Source organism: Balearica regulorum, chromosome 3 (genome assembly GCF_011004875.1).
Source record: "Balearica regulorum gibbericeps isolate bBalReg1 chromosome 3, bBalReg1.pri, whole genome shotgun sequence".
In the NCBI taxonomy this organism is placed as follows: domain Eukaryota; kingdom Metazoa; phylum Chordata; class Aves; order Gruiformes; family Gruidae; genus Balearica; species Balearica regulorum.
In genome coordinates, this window is record NC_046186.1 from 35585284 (window position 1) to 35603852 (window position 18569).

General features: G+C 36.5%; 1 protein-coding gene across 4 annotated transcripts in view; it reads left to right on the forward strand.

The window, feature by feature from the left end:
* MYO6 (myosin VI) overlaps nt 1-18569 on the forward strand; it is a 112163-nt gene that overhangs the window by 74192 nt on the left and 19402 nt on the right. For all 4 annotated transcript variants that reach the window (XM_075747521.1, XM_075747522.1, XM_075747523.1 and 1 more), the window contains exons 16-27: nt 1101-1228; nt 2508-2603; nt 4659-4832; nt 8460-8498; nt 9715-9808; nt 10917-11047; nt 11188-11265; nt 12194-12323; nt 14076-14166; nt 15417-15567; nt 16918-17126; nt 17501-17579. In XM_075747521.1, coding sequence (XP_075603636.1) covers nt 1101-1228; nt 2508-2603; nt 4659-4832; nt 8460-8498; nt 9715-9808; nt 10917-11047; nt 11188-11265; nt 12194-12323; nt 14076-14166; nt 15417-15567; nt 16918-17126; nt 17501-17579 — 1400 coding nt within the window. The remainder of the gene's footprint in view (nt 1-1100; nt 1229-2507; nt 2604-4658; nt 4833-8459; nt 8499-9714; nt 9809-10916; nt 11048-11187; nt 11266-12193; nt 12324-14075; nt 14167-15416; nt 15568-16917; nt 17127-17500; nt 17580-18569) is intronic.

Genomic DNA, 18569 nt, shown 5'->3' on the forward strand with positions numbered 1-18569 from the left:
TACTGCCTTTTGAAGAGAGTGAGAAAAATAATGTTGGTTTCTTTTGAAATATGTTTGGTATTTTGTTGGGTTTTTTTAAGGTGTAGGACCAGGCCAGTGACAGCATTGAACATGTAGAAATACTAACTGTCACAAAAGAGAGGGATATTATGTTGACGTGGACAATTTTTTAACCCTCTGGAAGAATCTTAGAAACAGTCATCAGTACGTTAGAATGCTTTGATGGAATGGTGGTCATTGCTGTAGCTAAATTAGCTTATTCAGATTTTATGAGCATAAATTCTTTGGATCAGGGCTGTCTTTTTGCTCTGTATATAGTCTCATACTGTTACAATCTGTGGTAAGAGTTCACAGGCTGCAGTACAAGCATTAGTCACTTTTTCCTTCCCAGAGAAAAAAAGTAGGTAGTAAAAATTCCTCTTACAAGAACAGTTTCATAGATGATACAAGAAAGTTTTAAAAGCTGTAAAAATTCCTCTGTCTAATAGTTTCAAGGGCATGAATTTCTGTGTCAGCCCTCAAGGGCTTTTGCATATGTATGTCAAAGGGCAAGGCAATACACTTGTAAAAAGTTGTGAAACCACTGCTGTATGCTCAAGTCTGATCTGCCTTTCTTAAAACAAATGCATTTCATTTTTCTGCCTGGATCCTGTTGTGAATGGAAGTATGTGCCTTTTCATGCTTTTAGTTTTGACATGTGGTGAAACATGGATGAAAAGCTTGAAAAAACCCAACCCAACAATATAAGCAATTATCCCATAAAGACCTACGATTGTACCATGGAAACATTTAGGTGCCTTTTGGGAATTTGATGACTAAATTCAGCTGAGACCCAGAGTAAAAATGAAACAATTTGTGCCTGACCTTTTTCCCCCATGTTCCTTGTGTTAGAGTTAGAACTTGCTATGTATAGGAAATTGATTAAATCAACAATTCAGATATGTAAAATTAATTTGCAATAACTTTGTATTTTATGTTAACAGCTTTCTCTAGATACAGTTACACAGAATCAGATCAGTAGCATTTTAAACTTGCAATGTTCAGTTCTGATATGAGGTTATATATTCAATTCTTGTAAACATATTTTTTTTTATTAATAGATTTGATTGAAGCAAAATTAATAGGTGTACTGGATATTTTGGATGAAGAAAATCGTCTTCCCCAACCAAGCGACCAGCATTTTACTTCAGTTGTGCACCAAAAACACAAGGACCATTTCAGACTCTCTGTAGGTTTATTTTTGCTGTCTGTCTTGTTTTAATAAAACAGTTCTTGGAACAGCTGATAGTAACACTTCAGTTTAATGAAAACCTTTCCTAAGAAATCTCATACCACACCAGTCTGCATAATCCGTGTTCTTTTGTTAGGGACAGGTTTGGTTATTAGGTTTGTTGAAAAGTTCAGTAACGGCTGAAGTCTTTTACCAATTCTAATATCCTGCTGAAACTAAAGCCATATTCTTTGCTTACACTTGAAGTTTGTTAACATGTAATGCATGAAAAGGAAATAGAAACACATTGTAATTTATATTATTTCATATCACTTGAGCTATTTGGTTGTATATTTCAAAAAATTGCTTGCATCTTTCAAAAAATTGCTTGCTTTGGAGAATATCAGACTCACATAGTGTGTCTAGCTAGCACTTCAGAGGTGAAACTAGGGAACACACAAGGAAAACCTTTTTGTTCTTGTTAATTCTTTAACATACAGCACTTTGTGGAAGATTAATGCAAATTAATGCAATTTATGTCCATGACTTAAACACTGGACCAGGTTGCCCAGAGAGGTTGTAGATGCCCCATCACTGGAAACATTCAAGGCCAGGTTGGACAGGGTTCTGAGCAACGTGATCTAGTGAAAGGTGTCCCTGCTCATTGCAGGGGAGTTGGACTACATGACCTTTCATGGTATCTTCCAACCCAAACCATTCTATGATTCTATGACTTCTCTTGAAAGGGAGGGGGGAAAAAAAAAAGTTCCCTGTTGAGAAAAAAAATGCAAGCAAAGGGAACCACATAGAATTGTCATTCATTTACTTTTCGTTGTTTCCACTTAATCTTGCTTAACTGGATTGCTGTGCAATGAAATGTTTCTGTTGATATGTGTATGACGAACTAAGTGGTTGCCTTTTAAAATACACCATCTAAAAACATATTTTAAGCTTCTATCTAATCCTCTTCAGCTGATAAGGCTATTCATCAGCTGTGGAATGAATGGTATAGAAATTGTTGATTAAAGGCAAAAAAGTAAATCAACTAGCTGGTGTTAGCAATCCTGGTGACTTTTATTTTGAATGTGAGGTATCTAAGGGTGTGAATGAGAATGAAAATAGGGTTTTAGAATATCTTGGTTTGAATGGGAATGGTAGTGGTCATCACAACTGTACTGCAGGAAATGTCATTTTTAACACCTAGTACCCCTGGTAGAATCATGGTGGTGTTTTAAGAATAAACTTTTTCTCACTCTCCAATGTAATTCTTCTTTACAATTCAACTTTTTAATTCCAGATTCCTAGAAAGTCTAAACTGGCTGTTCACAGAAACATCAGAGATGATGAAGGCTTTATTATCCGACATTTTGCAGGAGCAGTATGCTATGAGACGGTAATTTTACTTTCGCAAAACTATTTTTGTTACGCTTTGTAGTACTTTTATATTTTTCAATGTATGTAGGTTAAATTACAAAATTTCCTTTCATCAGAAGAGAAATTCAAAAGTTGATGTATCTTAGCTTTGAAACTAATTTTGTGAGTATGTGACAGAATTGAGAGTTTCTTTTAACTTCTCAGATTACAGACTGTTTTGGTGACATATTTTGTTTAAGAGTTTGATACAAATCTGGAGGTAATCGTGTCAATATTAAATATATTGATTCATGATCAACTGCAGGTCTTACATCAACAGAAGTTTGGGGAGAAGAATATACTACGTGATATAAAAGTATTGTTATACTTAAGCATGCTTCTGAAAAGTTACTCTTATCCCCATATGCAATCACTGTTTATGTTATATTAAAAATTACATTTTTTACTTTTTGTTTTCCATTTCTACTGGCAATAGATTCATTCATGTAAGAATACAAAATACCTGACATTGCTATGCTCAAAATACATTCCAGATTCTTGTACTTTTTTGACTATTCATCACACAAAAACATTTAAACACCTGAAGCCAATATCTAAAACATTTTTTTTTAAAAAAAAAAATAGGAGTTTAGGATAAATGAAAGATCTAGAATGCCTTGTTGTTCTGGTCTGTAACTCCAATGTGTAAAAAGGAAGCTACTTCCAAAGATGGCTTTTTGACGTTTGAAAATGTGTAGTTTAAGGGCTTGTTCTTATTTACTTCAAAATATTCCAAGAATGATAACGATTGCTGTGCTGGTTTGAAATAGACACATTCTGTAGGTCATTTTACAAATAAGAAAATTGAACACTCTGTGTTACCTACCTGATTTTTTGAAGTCACTCAGTGAGTCAATATCAAAATAATAAAATTGGAACATGTTTGTTCCAAGTGCTCTGTGTTTAACTGTGTTCCTCATCATGATATATTAAGAGAGTCTTCAGGAACAGAGGAGCTAGATATGAGCACCAAAGCTCTGCTGTCAGAGCTAATCAGATAAGACGTAGCTTTTTGTCCAGAACCTATGCTAACATGCTTGATTTAATTTATCCTCTCCCTCAGAGGGTCTTTCTTAGGTTGGGCCTTAAAACCTTTGGACGATAGCTGCCTTGTACCTCACCTGTTACATGTTTCTCTTGCTCGCTGCACTTGTGGCAGTTCTCACAATTATTCGTAATGAGGGTGCTCCTCTGGCTGCATTCATATTCCAGTCTTGTGTTTTCATAGTCCAAGGGAATTTTGGAGGCCTGTGTTTGTTTGTCCTTTGATTCTCATCACTGTTAAATCCTTTTATGGGATATCTGGCAACTTCATATTTTCTTCAAATTAGTCTTGGCCTCTTCTGTGCATAAATATCAAAGTTACTATTAAAGTTGCATCAAAATCTATTGAGAATTTTGTTAGATTAAATTGGGTACTAGCTTCTTGATCTCTGAATTTCGGTGTAATGTGGTGTTCTTAACTTCTAAAAGTTAGTGAGCCAATTTAAATAAACCAGAGAGGTAAGGTTTGTAGGAAGGCACAGTATCTTTTATTAAATCAGCTGTTCTTAAATAGTCATAGTACTACTAATACAACCATTTTTCATTTCATTTTCCAAACTCTGTGGATGCACCAATTAAAGTGTGCATGTTAATTCCCATTTCACAACAGACCTTAAGTGATATTACAAGCAGTGAAGAATTAAGCTTCTTAGAATTCCCAAGTGATGATGTGCTGCATGCTGGAAATTGAAACAAGGAGGATAATCATTGACAAAAACACAGCTAATCTCTTAAAAGGCACTAAACCTTACTTTGGGTTTTATGATTCCAACAACATCCTTCAAATTTAAGCGTATCTTTTCTCTCTGTCATTAGTGTTTCATGTGTCCAGTTGAAAAGTTGTTTGAAATAATGTATGAATATTTACCCCATGTATTCTTGCTGATTTTTTAATTAAGTATATAACTTTGTTTTCTTTAATTTTGTTTAAGACTTAAGTAAATGAATCAGTGAAACAAATGTGCTATTATTTCTTGGGTTGTCTTTTCAGATGCAATTTGTGGAAAAAAACAATGATGCTTTGCACATGTCCCTTGAATCTCTTATATGTGAATCCAAGGACAAGTTTGTTCGACAGCTATTTGAATCTAACACAAACAACAACAAGGATTCCAAACAAAAAGCTGGGAAACTTAGTTTCATCAGTGTGGGAAACAAATTCAAGGTAACATAATATAGCAAAGAATCTTACCTTGTAATATGTGCCACTTTTAAGTTACCTGAAATATGTAGAATCTAAGTTTGGGAGAACTAGTGGTAACTTGAGATTCATACAAAGAAAATTTTGTTAAATAGTCTTTTTTTTTCTATTGAATTATAAGAAACCAGTATATTCAAGCTGTGCGCTATGCATTTCTGTCAAAAAAATGTTTCATAATAGTCCTTACAGACAGTAATTTTTAAGTCAGAATTTTGCGAAGCCACATGGAAGTCTTTATTCGAAGGGCTTAAAGTCTTGAGATCTAAATTTGGAGTCTATGGACTTTAAGGAGTTCTAAATGTGACAAAATGTGTTCTTCCATCCTATCTTAATTGTGCATTCTGGAGGATGTATCAATTGGCTACAGTTTGCCATTCTCAAAATTCAGTATCTAACCTAACCGCTGTTTTTCCTCTTCTAAAATATAAAGATAGTCATGGCTTTCACAGAAAGATGTTCATTGTGCTGAATATTTCCTTTCGCAATACCTGAATCTGATGCTTCTCCTCATTTTCTCCTTTCTTCTGCTTGTTGTAAAGCTGACCTTCAAACCTTGTCTTCTCCAAATGTTTTCTGCATCCTTTTCTCATTCAGCAGTTTTATTTTAGCTGGACTATTCCAGCTCAGGATGGCTAGAAAGAGAACTATAGGGGAATTAAGAGATGAAAAGCAGGCACAACCATGCGCTGCAGGTAAAATTTTCAATCTCATGGATTTACTGTTGGTAGAGCTGCTGCAATTTCAGCAAGAGCTCTTCTCAACGCATTTGGGCCAGATCCAATGAAGGATTTGTATGCCTTCAAGTCAAGTGCTGCAACATTTTTGGTATGCTACCTTACTTAGGGCACGTAAAACCCCACATCATGTTCCTACCTAGACTACTTAGTCCCTGGGGAAAGCGGGTATCTTAGACAATCCAAAAACCTTCTAGAGTGGGACCCTGCCAATAGCAGATGAGTGTTTCTGCTCCGTGTCAAGGTTAAGTGCTGGGTCAGGACTGCAAGATAAATTCCTTTTTGCATAATTGTATCTTGTGACTAGTGTTTAGAACTGTTCTCTAAAAATGCAGAGGCTGAAGAACAGGAAGGATATGGTAGCAGCACTTGCTTTTCATGTAGCAACAGTATTCTGCTTCAGGTCTATAGTGTATTCAGTGTTTTTTGTCTGCTGTATTTTCTGTAGCACCAAGTTATTGGTCAATCTGGCATAGGGGATTTTCCTTATACCCTTGTGGAAATGAGTTGTTATATAGCCAGAAATTAAATTTTGATGGGGCCAGGAAGAGTAGGAGACAGAGCCTGACTTGTAAGGTAGTGGTTTTGGTACTTAACTGGGAGTTGGGCAGCCTGCTGTCTTGAGTTTTGCTCTGATGATTATTTCTTCCTCCTTCTTGTTATATAGTGGTTGTAGAACTAAACTGTAGCAATTGGTTTAATATAAAATGCGTGATCAGACTAAAAAATGGAATTACATACAGATAAGCCATCTCCTGAGCAAGCCCTGCAACCATGAGTCTGTTGTAGGTGAAGCTAGGATCCATTGGGTTTTTTTATAACTGCATTTTCAAAGTGAAAACAACTGTGGGATCTTGGAGATAATTTGCACTTTCTTCCACCTGGGTTCTCGATTCCTCTTGGATTTAGCACTCCACATCCAGTTGATGTGGACATGTGAACAATACCATTGTTCAAGGAGGGCTGAAGTAAAAAGGGAGGCAATTTTTAAGTTTAGCAGCAATTGAGTGGGGAACTTTTTGGATTGCCTTTTGGACTTTGGTGTTTACCTCTGCACCTAGAACATGATTTAAGTCCTCTTTGGATCTGGCCCGTCAATCTATAATTCTTTCAATGTTTTCAAGTTTCATGGCATTTTGAATGTATGTGTTACTTCCAGTAATTCATTTAGTGTTACCTTCCCAGACACAACATGGGCTGCTGATGAACACTAATAGCCTTGAAAATTTCACTTCAGATGTCATCAAAATAAGTTCCATTATCTTAGTAGAAATTTCATCTTTTTAAGAATAAGAATTCTTAGTGTGTCAGTATGTAAGTCAGTCTCGAATTCTTCTAATTACATGAATTATTAGATGATGTTGCAGGGACTTTTCTTTATGAAATCCTTCACACATCCCTTCCTTATAAGTAATTAAAATTAGTTCACATAAACCAGTTGAGGAAATAATGATTAATTAGTTCATCAGATCTACTCAAGAATCTTTGGGATAATTTTACCTTAATACGGTAATAATGGATTAAATCATCATAATTCAAAGAGCAGTAGTTTTAGCAATATGCTTTATTCATATGATCATTTCATTAGTGAAATTTACCTGAGAATGGCTCTGGCTTATTTCTTGTCAAATCGAGTATAAGGAAGGGGTATTTTTCCTCTAGCGGAAACATATTTTGTTGATGAAAATTATTAGGCTGTCCACTCTGAAATTAAGCATTTCTAACTTAAGAAAACATAAAGGTTATATTCAAGTAGATATAAAGAGTATGTGTAAGTGAGAACTGAGCAGGAGGTTATTAGTGTTTGTCATGCTTCTTGTGACACTCCTTCTCTCTTTCTAATCATATCCATGATAAGTTTAAAAAAAAAATAATACCCAAACCAATTTTATCCATGGAAGGACAACTGGCAGCTGTAGGTGATGCATATTGCCCATGCATGTCTGGCAGATCCTTTCAATTTTGGTTCCTGTACAGAAAATGAGGAATATGTTAAGACATACAGAATTTTGTCTTAGTTCAGTCTATATGCTTAATGCTTGCTAATAAACCAGAAAGGCTGGCACAGCAGTAATCTATGTGGTAAAACAGACACATTTTTAAAGGAAAAGTATAACTGTTTTCCTGATGTGGTTCTGGAATATTTTAAGTCCCTACTAATTACATTCAGTAGCAACTGTAACTCATTTTCCTTGATAGGCTGAAGTCTCTCGTGATCCTGTAGACTTGACCCCAATTAATCATACAGCTGTGGTCTTTTCTCATCATAGTATGTTTAAATCCAGCCTCAGTAAATGTGATTTAAAAATTATAGTCTGTTGTCATCAACAGAGAATTAAAAATTTGGAAGTTTGGAATGAAAAATAGATTTTGCAAGTTCATTTACCAAAATGTTTATTTAGCTTCAAAAAAACCCAAGAAAACCCTGAGCATATGTGTTTTCTGTGTCAATTATTTAACATACAAATATATACTTATTATAGATTAAATTAGGCCTTTCACAAATTTTCACTCTATTTCTTTTAATTATTACTGGTCAGTCTCATTTTCTTCATAATTTTATTATGTAGCCATTATTTCCTTTATTTTCCCAAATGGACTTGCACTTTTTTTTTTATAACTACGTTGTACTAACTAGTCCATACAGTATTGTTGCACAATGAAACAAAAGCAATTTCCTTAGGACCATTCATGCACACTTGCATGATTTTGTCTGTTAAAATTTGTGAATGATTTATCAGTTCTGTCTGAGTTACTAACAATGAACATGCATGCAGTAATGCTATACCACTATTCTGTGTGCACATTTCTGTAGTTGTCATGGTAAGACTCTTGAAATACCTGTTTTCTTTTACAGACTCAGTTAAATTTGCTTCTGGAGAAGCTTCACAGTACTGTAAGTATATATACCGATGCAGGTTCATAATTTTCTGATGTAAGTCATAACCAATTATCTCAACAATATGGCTTATAGTAAATGTGATAAATAATTGTTTTAGAGTTTGCAGTTATGTAGCTTTTGAAACATCTTGCTGTGCAGGTGATTATTACTTACTTTAAAAAGTCCCACTACCTTTAAAAAAGTTGTTGTAGAATGAAAGTTCTGCACAATTTGCAGCCCAGACAGATTTCATATTTATTCAGTCTCCTTTTTTTGTCACTTTTACTTCCCACTGTTCACTGGTTATTATTGATGACTAATTTGCAGAAGATTTAGAGGTGTTATTTAGAAGTAAGGCAGATGATAATTTATTATTAAATTCTGTTTTCAGATTCAATAAAGCTGTTACAATATTTCATTTCACTTTTGTGATAGGCTGTAAATGCGCAGATGGTCAAAGAACCTGATTCCCCTAATGAGTATTTACTAATTTAGCTGATGTAATTTCATAGAATCATAGAATGGTTTGGGTTGGAAGGTACCATGAAAGGTCATCTAGTTCAATCCCCCTGCAATGAGGAGGGACACTTTTCACTAGATCAGGTTGCTCAGAGCCCCATCCAGCCTGACCTTGAATGTTTCCAGGGATGGGGCATCTACCACCTCTCTGGGCAACCTGTTCCAGTGTTTCACCACCCTCATTGTAAAGAATTTCTTGCTTCTATCTAGTCTAAATCTACCCTCTTTTAGTTTAAAATCATTACCCGTTGTGCTATTGCAACAGGCCCTACTAAAAAGGTTATCCCCATCTTTCTTATAAGCCCCCTTCAGGTACTGGAAGGCCTCAGTAAGGTCTCCCTGGAGCATGAAATAAGCATTGAGGCATTTAGGTGATGTAACTGTAGAAGATGATGAGGGTAGTAGAAGCTAAACTACTAAATCATAATTAGATTTTAGTAATATTTAGAAGAACAGTTGAGTTGAAAACACAAAAGTTGAGGATCCAATTAATAGCTTGAGCACTGAGATCAGTTACATCAAGACCAAGACTAGAGTGCAAAATTGATGTATGAGAGACTTTTTCTCTCATATATGATCAGCATTTCTCTTTTAGAATGTTATTATTTTGTATCTCCCCCCCACCCCTAACTCCCCCATAATTCTTAAATGACTGTTATTTCAGGACGTTTAAAAATGTGTAGATTCTACTAACTTCTTGTTTTGGTCATAGGGGTCTAGCTTTATTCGCTGTATCAAACCTAATTTAAAGATGACAAATCACCATTTTGAAGGAGGACAGATCCTCTCTCAGCTTCAGTGTTCAGGTAATGTGCGCCTCTGATATTTTTCCCTCTGTTTATTACTTTGGGCATTATAGATTAACCAAAGTTTGAAATATGTCAGATGGAAGCGGTATTTCCTTGCCTGAACTGTTGCTTTCTAGAAGGTAGTTTATTTATACCTTATAAACAGTTATTTAGATTCTTAGTAACTTAGCTCTCATTTTAGTCAATAGAACACTAGAAATAATTTATTTGAACAGCCGTAAGGTCTCCTCTTTGCAAGAAGAGTTGATGTAATTTCCGTTGACTTTTTTTTCCATTGATGATAATAAGAGTTCAGACACCAGGTGCATATGTAAGAAGCCATGGAGCCATATATTGGTACATAAATTTAGATTTCCTGATCTGGAGCCGAATCTCATCTCTTTGTGTTGCCCATAATGTTAATAGAGCAGCAGCAGTCCGGAACAATAGAATTCCTTTAAATTACTGTGGCAGTTGGATCATAGAATGGTTTGGGTTGGAAGGGACCTTAAAGACCATCTAATTCCACCCCCCCTGCCATGGCCAGGGACACCCTCCACTAGACCAGGCTGCCCAAAGCCCCATCCAACCTGGCCTTGAACACTTCCAGGGATGGGGCATCCACAGCTTCTCTGGGCAACCTGTTCCAGTGTGTCACCACCCTCACAGGAAAGAATTTCTTGCTTCTATCTAGTCTAAATCTACCCTCTTTTAGTTTAAAACCATTACCCTTTGTTCTATTGCAACAGACTCTACTACAAAAAGGTTATCCCCATTTTTCTTATAAGCCCCCTTCAGGTACTTGAAGGCTGCAGTAAGGTCTCCCCGGAGCCTTCTGTTCTCCAGGCTGAACAACCCCAACTCTCTCAGCCTGTCTGCATAGGAGAGGTGCTCCAGCCCTCTGATCAGCTTTGTGGCCCTCCTCTGGACTCGCTCCAGCAGCTCCATGTCCTCTTTATGTTGGGGGCCCCCAGAGCTGGACGCAGTACTCCAGGTGGGGTCTGACGAGAGTGGAGTAGCAGCGAAGTGTTAGAAACTCCTGTGTGCGTTTAGAGGCAGTCAGTGTTAGCTATCTAATAATTGAAACACACCCATTTTCTTTGATTTTATGTTTCTATGAATCTAGGAATGGTGTCTGTTCTGGATTTGATGCAAGGTGGTTTCCCTTCACGAGCTTCGTTTCATGAACTATATAATATGTACAAGAAATATTTGCCTGACAAATTGGCTCGACTGGATCCTCGGCTTTTTTGCAAGGTAGGAAAGAAATTAATTCATCTTCTGTATCATCCAGGACAGAAATTGTATTGTGGGAGGAATTGTGTTTTTGAACTTTTTTTTTTTTCTTTTCTTTTGAAGGAGGCAGAATATAATCCCAGCTGTTTTCTGTCTTTCAGGCACTATTTAAAGCCTTGGGACTGAATGAAAATGATTACAAATTTGGGTTAACCAAGGTGTTTTTTAGACCTGGCAAGGTAATGTTTCTCTTGGAGTTCATGAATTATCTTAGAACAATTTTGGTTGGAAGGGACCATTGAAGTTGACATTGTTCAACACATTGCTAGAAGCATGGCCAACTTTATATAAGGTTTTCCAGGGTTTTTTGTAAATATTGTTCATTTTCTATGGGAAAAAAACCCCAACCACCTGATATAATTGGTTTCATAGTCTCGTTGCTAATGCTGCTGTATTCCTAATGCAGTATTCCCAGATGTTCTATCAGTCACTTAAGGCTTTTGTTGACTATTAGAAAGAGCAAGTCAGAGCAAAGGAAAAATATTTTCTAGTAAAATCTGTTGAGAGTTGAAATCTCTTTCTGTGATTCTGAGCATTGCTGCTGCTGCTATGCAGAGAAAGGAGGTGAAGTAGGGAGCTGTTGTGACTAGAAAAGAAAGTTGTTGTAGTCCACAAGAATGTTCTTACTGTCATAATTACTGAAAAGTATAAGTGCAGGATTTTCAGAAAAGGTTTCATTTAGTTGGACTCTTATACAAAGGTTGAAATTAAGAAGTGGTTTTGGGGCTTTATTTTTTCCCAGATACAGAATTAGAGGTGTCCTGAAGTTGTGGAATGCCAGAGCAGGTGTTCAGGATGTAGGGAAAAAATAATTTTTAAAAATGTTGGCATTAATATTTTTAGTGATGAACAAATAGATTATTCAAAATGCTATGTTGCACATAAATGAAACAAACAAAAAGCCCTAGTAGTCATTTCTGTTATCATTAAAGGATAAAGTGATGCCAGACACGCCTGCTCATTTGAATTAATTGCAAGCTGATATAATGATGACATACAGTTTGCATTAAAAATTATTTTACCTTTTTAACTCAACATGCTCTTAAATAATCATGTCTAACACTCTTTGTTCTCCTGATTTGTAAAACTGTTTTTTTATATATTTAGTTTGCAGAGTTTGATCAGATAATGAAATCCGATCCGGATCACTTAGCAGAGCTAGTTAAACGAGTGAATCGCTGGCTTATCTGCAGTCGTTGGAAAAAAGTTCAGTGGTGTTCTCTCTCAGTGATTAAATGTATGTATTTCATGTTTTATTAAATCAAAATGTTTGCTAAAAATATAGCAAAGCAAAGCAATTATCACCTCAAAATGTAGCTAAGGACAGCAGATGGTTACGTACTAAAGTCTGAGTAATCGCTTTCAAGTTTGGTGAGATTTATACATATAGGAGGGCTTAGAGCAGAGGTTTTTAAAAGTGGGACATACAGCCCACCGCACATCTCCCGTGCCCAGTCTGCTTGGGCGTTACTGAAGCCTAGGTAGACACTTGCACAGAAATAAGTAGCTATTACAAGTCTTCTGGGGAGAGACTTCTACATCAGCAGGAAAGAACAGTAGTTCAACTCTCTGCTGACAACATGGAGTTGTTTAGTTCTGGGAAATGCCTGCACAAAGGTTGTCATCTCCAGACAGAAACTGAGTGTTTGAAAGCACTGTCTTGAATTACGGGGCACACATCTCCACTCCAGCAGTTACTGCTGGTCAGCAAATAAGTGCCTGTCGCTATTGATACGCAGTTTGTAAGTGCTTGGCCTGCCCAGTTCACTGTGCAGAGTAGGAGTGAGGCGGTGTGGAATGGAGATTGGTGCTTGTGGGGTGCTTCAGTAAAGATGTCTGGGAGATGGGGAAAGGGCTGATGCAGGATGTCAGGGATCTATAACACAGAGGGTACAAAGTATACATAAAGATTGGGAAGAAAAGCATGAAGACCTCATGCCTTATGGCTGTGCGTTTTGGGCAGCACAGTTGTAACATCTACAACGGTCACTGGTTGGAAACTATTTGTTGCTGTTTATACTGGGGCAAACAGAATTTGTGAATTCTTACCTTACAGGTTTCAGACATCAGAAATTGTAACACTAAAATCATGTTTCTGACCTAGAAATTTATGCTGTTTAGTCTATTTTTCAGAAAGATAGGACAGAAAGTCTGTCACCATGTCCAAAAACTAGAAACCCAGGGAAATAATCTGGTTTGATGTGCCTTCCTTTTTTCAGTGTTTTATAGGAGATTAGAGGCTAACTTTCTCCCCAGAATAAAGCTCAGATAGATACACAAAAAGTAAAGTCCATCTTTGTGATCACCTTAGGCCGGTAGTTAAATATCACTGTGTTCACAAGCCATGTGCTCAGCTGATGACTAAAGGCAGCATGGATCATTGGGTGTCTACGCTTCCTCCCGTAGATACATAAAAAACTGCATTTATTCTTGCATTTCGGAGCTGCTCAGCACTCCTGCTTGTGCCTGTGCCTTGACATTATTCTCTGTTTAACTTGCCTCCTGGTCCCAATCATATAGATGAAGACTATATTAGAAGAACAACAGCTGGAGGGGTTTTTTTCGTGTTCTTTCATTTCAGTATTGCAGAGAAACATTCAACAAAGTTGCAGCCACTTTATTATGTCTAGCACATGTTGGCTATTTGATTTTACCCTTCAGTGTAGAACTTAGACTTCCAGCTGAGCATTTCCTGCTCGCTAGGTCCAGTGACTTTTCACTGAGGTTACTGATGTCAGTGAATCTGGAGGCTGAGGGAGTGTGCACACGCTTAAATCTTCCTGTTTGTTTTGGGTGGGATCCTCTATGCCCAGCTCAGGACTGTGAATTCTTTTGTTTCCTGTGTCTTAAGTGTTGTGGTTCCTGTATAGACCTAGCTCTGAAGCACGTAGTCTACGTATAGTTTGAAGCCATCAAGTGTGTGACTAATATAGGAGTTGCGTTGAATTGTATAAACTATTGAGACTCAGTATCTTCTGTGTGTTTACAGTGAAAAATAAGATAAAATATCGAGCCAGTGCCTGCATTAAAATACAAAAGACTGTTCGTATGTGGCTTTGCAAGAGAAAGCACAAACCACGGTAAGAGGATATTTCTTAGTTGAAGAAAATGGATTTTTAATAATATTTTCTTGTGAATGTAAAGAGGAGATTTACTATGCTTAACTAAATATATCTGAAGTCCTAGAATGATGCGAAGTACAGCTGAAGGAGACTTTGAGAGGTGTCATGTTCCTCCTCCCTTCCTGAGGATGAATTGACTAAATCTGAACCTTTCCTAAGAGATGTTTGTTTAGTTCTTTGTTCATGAAACCTTCAGTAATAGCCTAGTTATTAGAAATCCTTAGTTAAGTCTCTCTAAATGAAATCTAAGCTCATTAATTTTTGTCCTTTACTCATTCAAACCTTCCTTTATAGGCCCCCTTTCATTTTTATCTTAAAAATAATAACGTTCTGCCCGTCTTGTCTCCTCTTGAAATTAAGTAATTCTATTAGCTTTAATCTGACTGTATGGAATACTGATAGAAAAACTACTTCTGTCATTAAGCTGTGTGGACACCTTTTTATTCTTTGATAGAGATCCAACTTTCTGTTGTTTAATAGTGGGATTCTTATAAAATGTTTTCTCTTACATCCTTTTATTGTTATGTTTCATTTTGTACCTTGGCATTTCTGACCACCTCCCTATATTTTTAAGCTGTTCTGTACTCATCTTTAATGATTTAATTTAGTTTCTACTTTTTGTATGTTGTTTACCTGAATCCCAGTTCAGTGATTTCTTTCTAGGAAGACTGTATCCACAGCATGGAACTTCCATGTGTGGCCTTCAGTATTGGTTCTTTAAAAAGCTTCAAGTTTTCCTGAACTTCTCCCCAGACTTGCCCCCGCCCGTGGAGTTTAATGACTGGGTTTCCTGCTGTGTAGTTAAATTTTATCTGATTCAGTCCCATTATTGCTCTTGAAGTGGCACGACTCAACCTTTATCCAATCCAGTCAAAATGCTCTAGTGGATACTAATGATTTGTTACTGAAACAAACAAACAAAACCCCCCAACACCCACCCCCCCAAACCCCACATTAATTCTCAATAAAAATTCATTTTTCCATTTTGAGTCACTATCTGCTAATTAGTTTTAATTATTGCTTGGGAAAGGTTCCATTGCTTAGTTACTTCATGTGATAATGTTTGAATTTCAAAAAAAGAGGGTGAGTTTTATCAGAAGGCATAAGTTGTCTCCTCTATCTACCTCTTTAATGTGAGTGATTAGTGGTAGTTTTAAAAATCACCTTGTAAAACATCTCAAGATACAAATAAACTCTTACCTTCATAGCATTGATGGCCTGATAAAAGTGCGTACGCTGAAGAAGAGACTTGATAAATTTAATGAAGTAGTAAGTGCTCTGAAGGAGGGCAAGGCGGAGACAAGCAAGCAGGTCAAGGAGCTGGAGTATTCTATTGATGCTTCAATGACCAAAATTAAGGTATGATAATCAGAGAAATAGTTTCTTATTACTGGAATCTTTTAAAAAAATCTACACTAGAAGACCAATGTATTTTGCATAATAGAAAAGACATTTTAATATAGAGGTCTTAATTTTCAGAGGCACTGGGTAAGTCACATTTAAAATCATTTGTGAATATAATTTAAGTGAATCCTGAAAATGGGTGCATATGTCTAGACTTTGGTATAATTATCTGTGTTTCAAAATTGGCACTGGAGATTTTTAAGCAAAAATGCATGTTGATATTGTGAGACAAGTGTTGATAATAATTTGCTTGTCACTTTATTATTGGAATAATACATATTAGCAATGTTTAAAATAAATCGGGGCTGAAACATACAAGCATTTATCACAGAGTGAAGAGATTTATATTCTAGTTAGGAATTTTTTTCAGACTTGGTAGTAAAGAGAATTCACCTTGCTGACAATGCTTTAGGGGCTGTAGTTCTCAGTTTCTTACCACAAAAGCACACAGACAAAGTGAAAGCACATGGGCATTTATTAATGTTAGAAAAAGTTTGATGTGTTGAATTTTTGTTTTATCCAATGTTATAGCTTTCTTAGTGTCACATTTTAAGATTTTTCTATTTAAAATCACAGTTGAAAAGGTGATAGAGTTAACCTATCAACTTATAGTTCTCTTTTCTAATAAAAATAAGATAATTTGATTATCATTATGATAGACCCTCAGAAAAGGTCAGCAAACACCACATATCGTAGTTTTCTTAGTATACATCAATGTGAATTGTAAAATGAAATTAAATTGTAGCTGTCAATGAGGTTTGAAAACATGTAGCAAAAGCTATTGTTTTAACTATTTTCAACCTGTTATTTGCCAAAAATACCTGTTTTAAAAAGGTTAGTCACAGCACAGTCGAGTGCTTTTTCTGAGTGCTAGCACACATATTAAGAGCAACTATTCTGTGCTATGACATAAAAGGCAGAGCTGTAAATAACCAGTATAGAAGCTAAGAAAACAAAATGCTCATAGGAGGCCCTTAGTTTTCATCTTAGCAACAGAAATTAATTCTTACTGTGCTTAAAACTGCAAGGTTTAAAAAATGAAGGCAATTTTAAAACGAAGTCATGTTTAATTTTAGTGATAAAAAGGAGATTACGTTGTATAGTTTCATAGGAGAGTAATGAATCGTCGGGATTTTAGCAAGAAAGGGAAGGATGTGCTCAAGCTCTCCCACACTGAAGTGTAATATAATTAAATTATGCTGCTCAATGCTGTCATTTCACTTAATATTTTTTTCAATACACATTTTTAAAAGTGAAGTACAAATGTAAAAGAATATGATCTCCTCTTACTATTTCGTTTTGCAGACCACTATAATGACTAGGGAACAGATTCAGAAAGAATATGATGCTCTGGTTAGAAGCTCAGAGCAGCTTCTGAGTGCACTGCAAAAGAAGAAGCAGCAAGAGGAGGAAGCAGAGAGGCTACGACGCATCCAGGAGGAAATGGAAAAAGAAAGAAAGAGACGTGAAGAGGAAGAACAAAAACGAAAGAAGGAAGAAGAGGAAAGACGTCTGTGAGTCTTGAATAAGTTGCTGGTCATAGAATGAGAAGAAAATAGGAAGGCACTTTAATGAGGTTGTTTTTAATACTCCTAATTTTAAAGAGAGACACTTGAATTGTACTTCTCGTGTGCTATGCAGTTTTAAAATGTCTCCTTTGCCAGTGATTTATAAGGTAAGTGTAGTCAGAATAGAGTGTGGAAGAAATGATATGATGGAGCTGTAACTACAGGTGGACTTGGAAAGTTTCTTGACCTTTACATGTAGTGTCCTGTCATCAGGACTGTACTGACTTCTGCATTACCATTCAATTTTATGGAAGATGCTTCCATTGTTCACTTGCATCGTAATAATGCGTTTTCATTTCCTCCTCCTCCTTTTGTCATAGGAAGTCTGAAATTGAGGCAAAGAGAAAACAGGAAGAGGAAGAAAGGAAAAAGAGGGAAGAGGAAGAAAAGCGTATTCAGGTTAATGTTTTAGCTGTGTGGGGGTTTTGGGGTGGTGGTGGTTGTGGGTTTTTGGTTTTTGTTTTTCTTTTGGTTAATCTTCTTCACAGCTTTGGTTGTCCACTGAGTCTAACAGCTTCATTTTATAAACGCGTGTCTTGGAGTCATTCAGCAGTGTTGCTTTAGTAGTAAATCTAAGGCAAAAATCATGACTATGGCATCCCAAGACAGGTCACCTATTTCTAGTTCAGGTCTTCTCAGTAAAGATGCATTTGTTTTCAAAGGGTTTTTAAAGTCATTTCAAAGTTAAAAACACACAACACTGGAGAATCCCAGGTTAGCCTTGGAAGTTTTAGTAGGTGTTCCATTTCAGGTAAGTTTGGCACTCTTTTACTAGAAGTCACATCTGGACTCAGGCTGTGTCATGTATCAGCTTAACTGTAAACACTCAGAATATTGGTAATAATGAGAGGATACAGGACTGTCTCCAGTAGCCCATTTGACTACATCCATGCAGTTCAAACCCTGCTCCTCCACCTCTCCCCCTCGATTCTTGACACTTTTTACTGATCCCATCATGAACTCTCTCTCTGAGGTGGGTTTGGCTCCTATACTCTTGTATTGTTCTTGTCTTGCAGATTGCCTGGGTCACCTGGGAGAGCAGTCTTAGAGAGAAAAAGCTTCTCTGTAGGGGCAGTTGTAGCAATCACAGGGCCATCGTCACTGATGGTTGCAAACTCTTTTAAGCCCTGTCCATGATTAATCAGAAGCAGAATTTTTGTCCTGTATCTTGTTATCCGTGGAGTTAGCCTAGCACTGCTTATCCTCCTTGCATCTGCGTACTCTTTTCTATCACATCACCCTTGTTCTTGATAAACAAGTCACTGGAACTAGCAGAGAAATTATAGCCTAACTTTGATGAAAAATGAATCTTTCCTGTGTTATTGGGTCTGTCACTTGTATCAGAATAATAAACACTACCAGCTTGCAGAAGTTAAACATAAAAAGAGT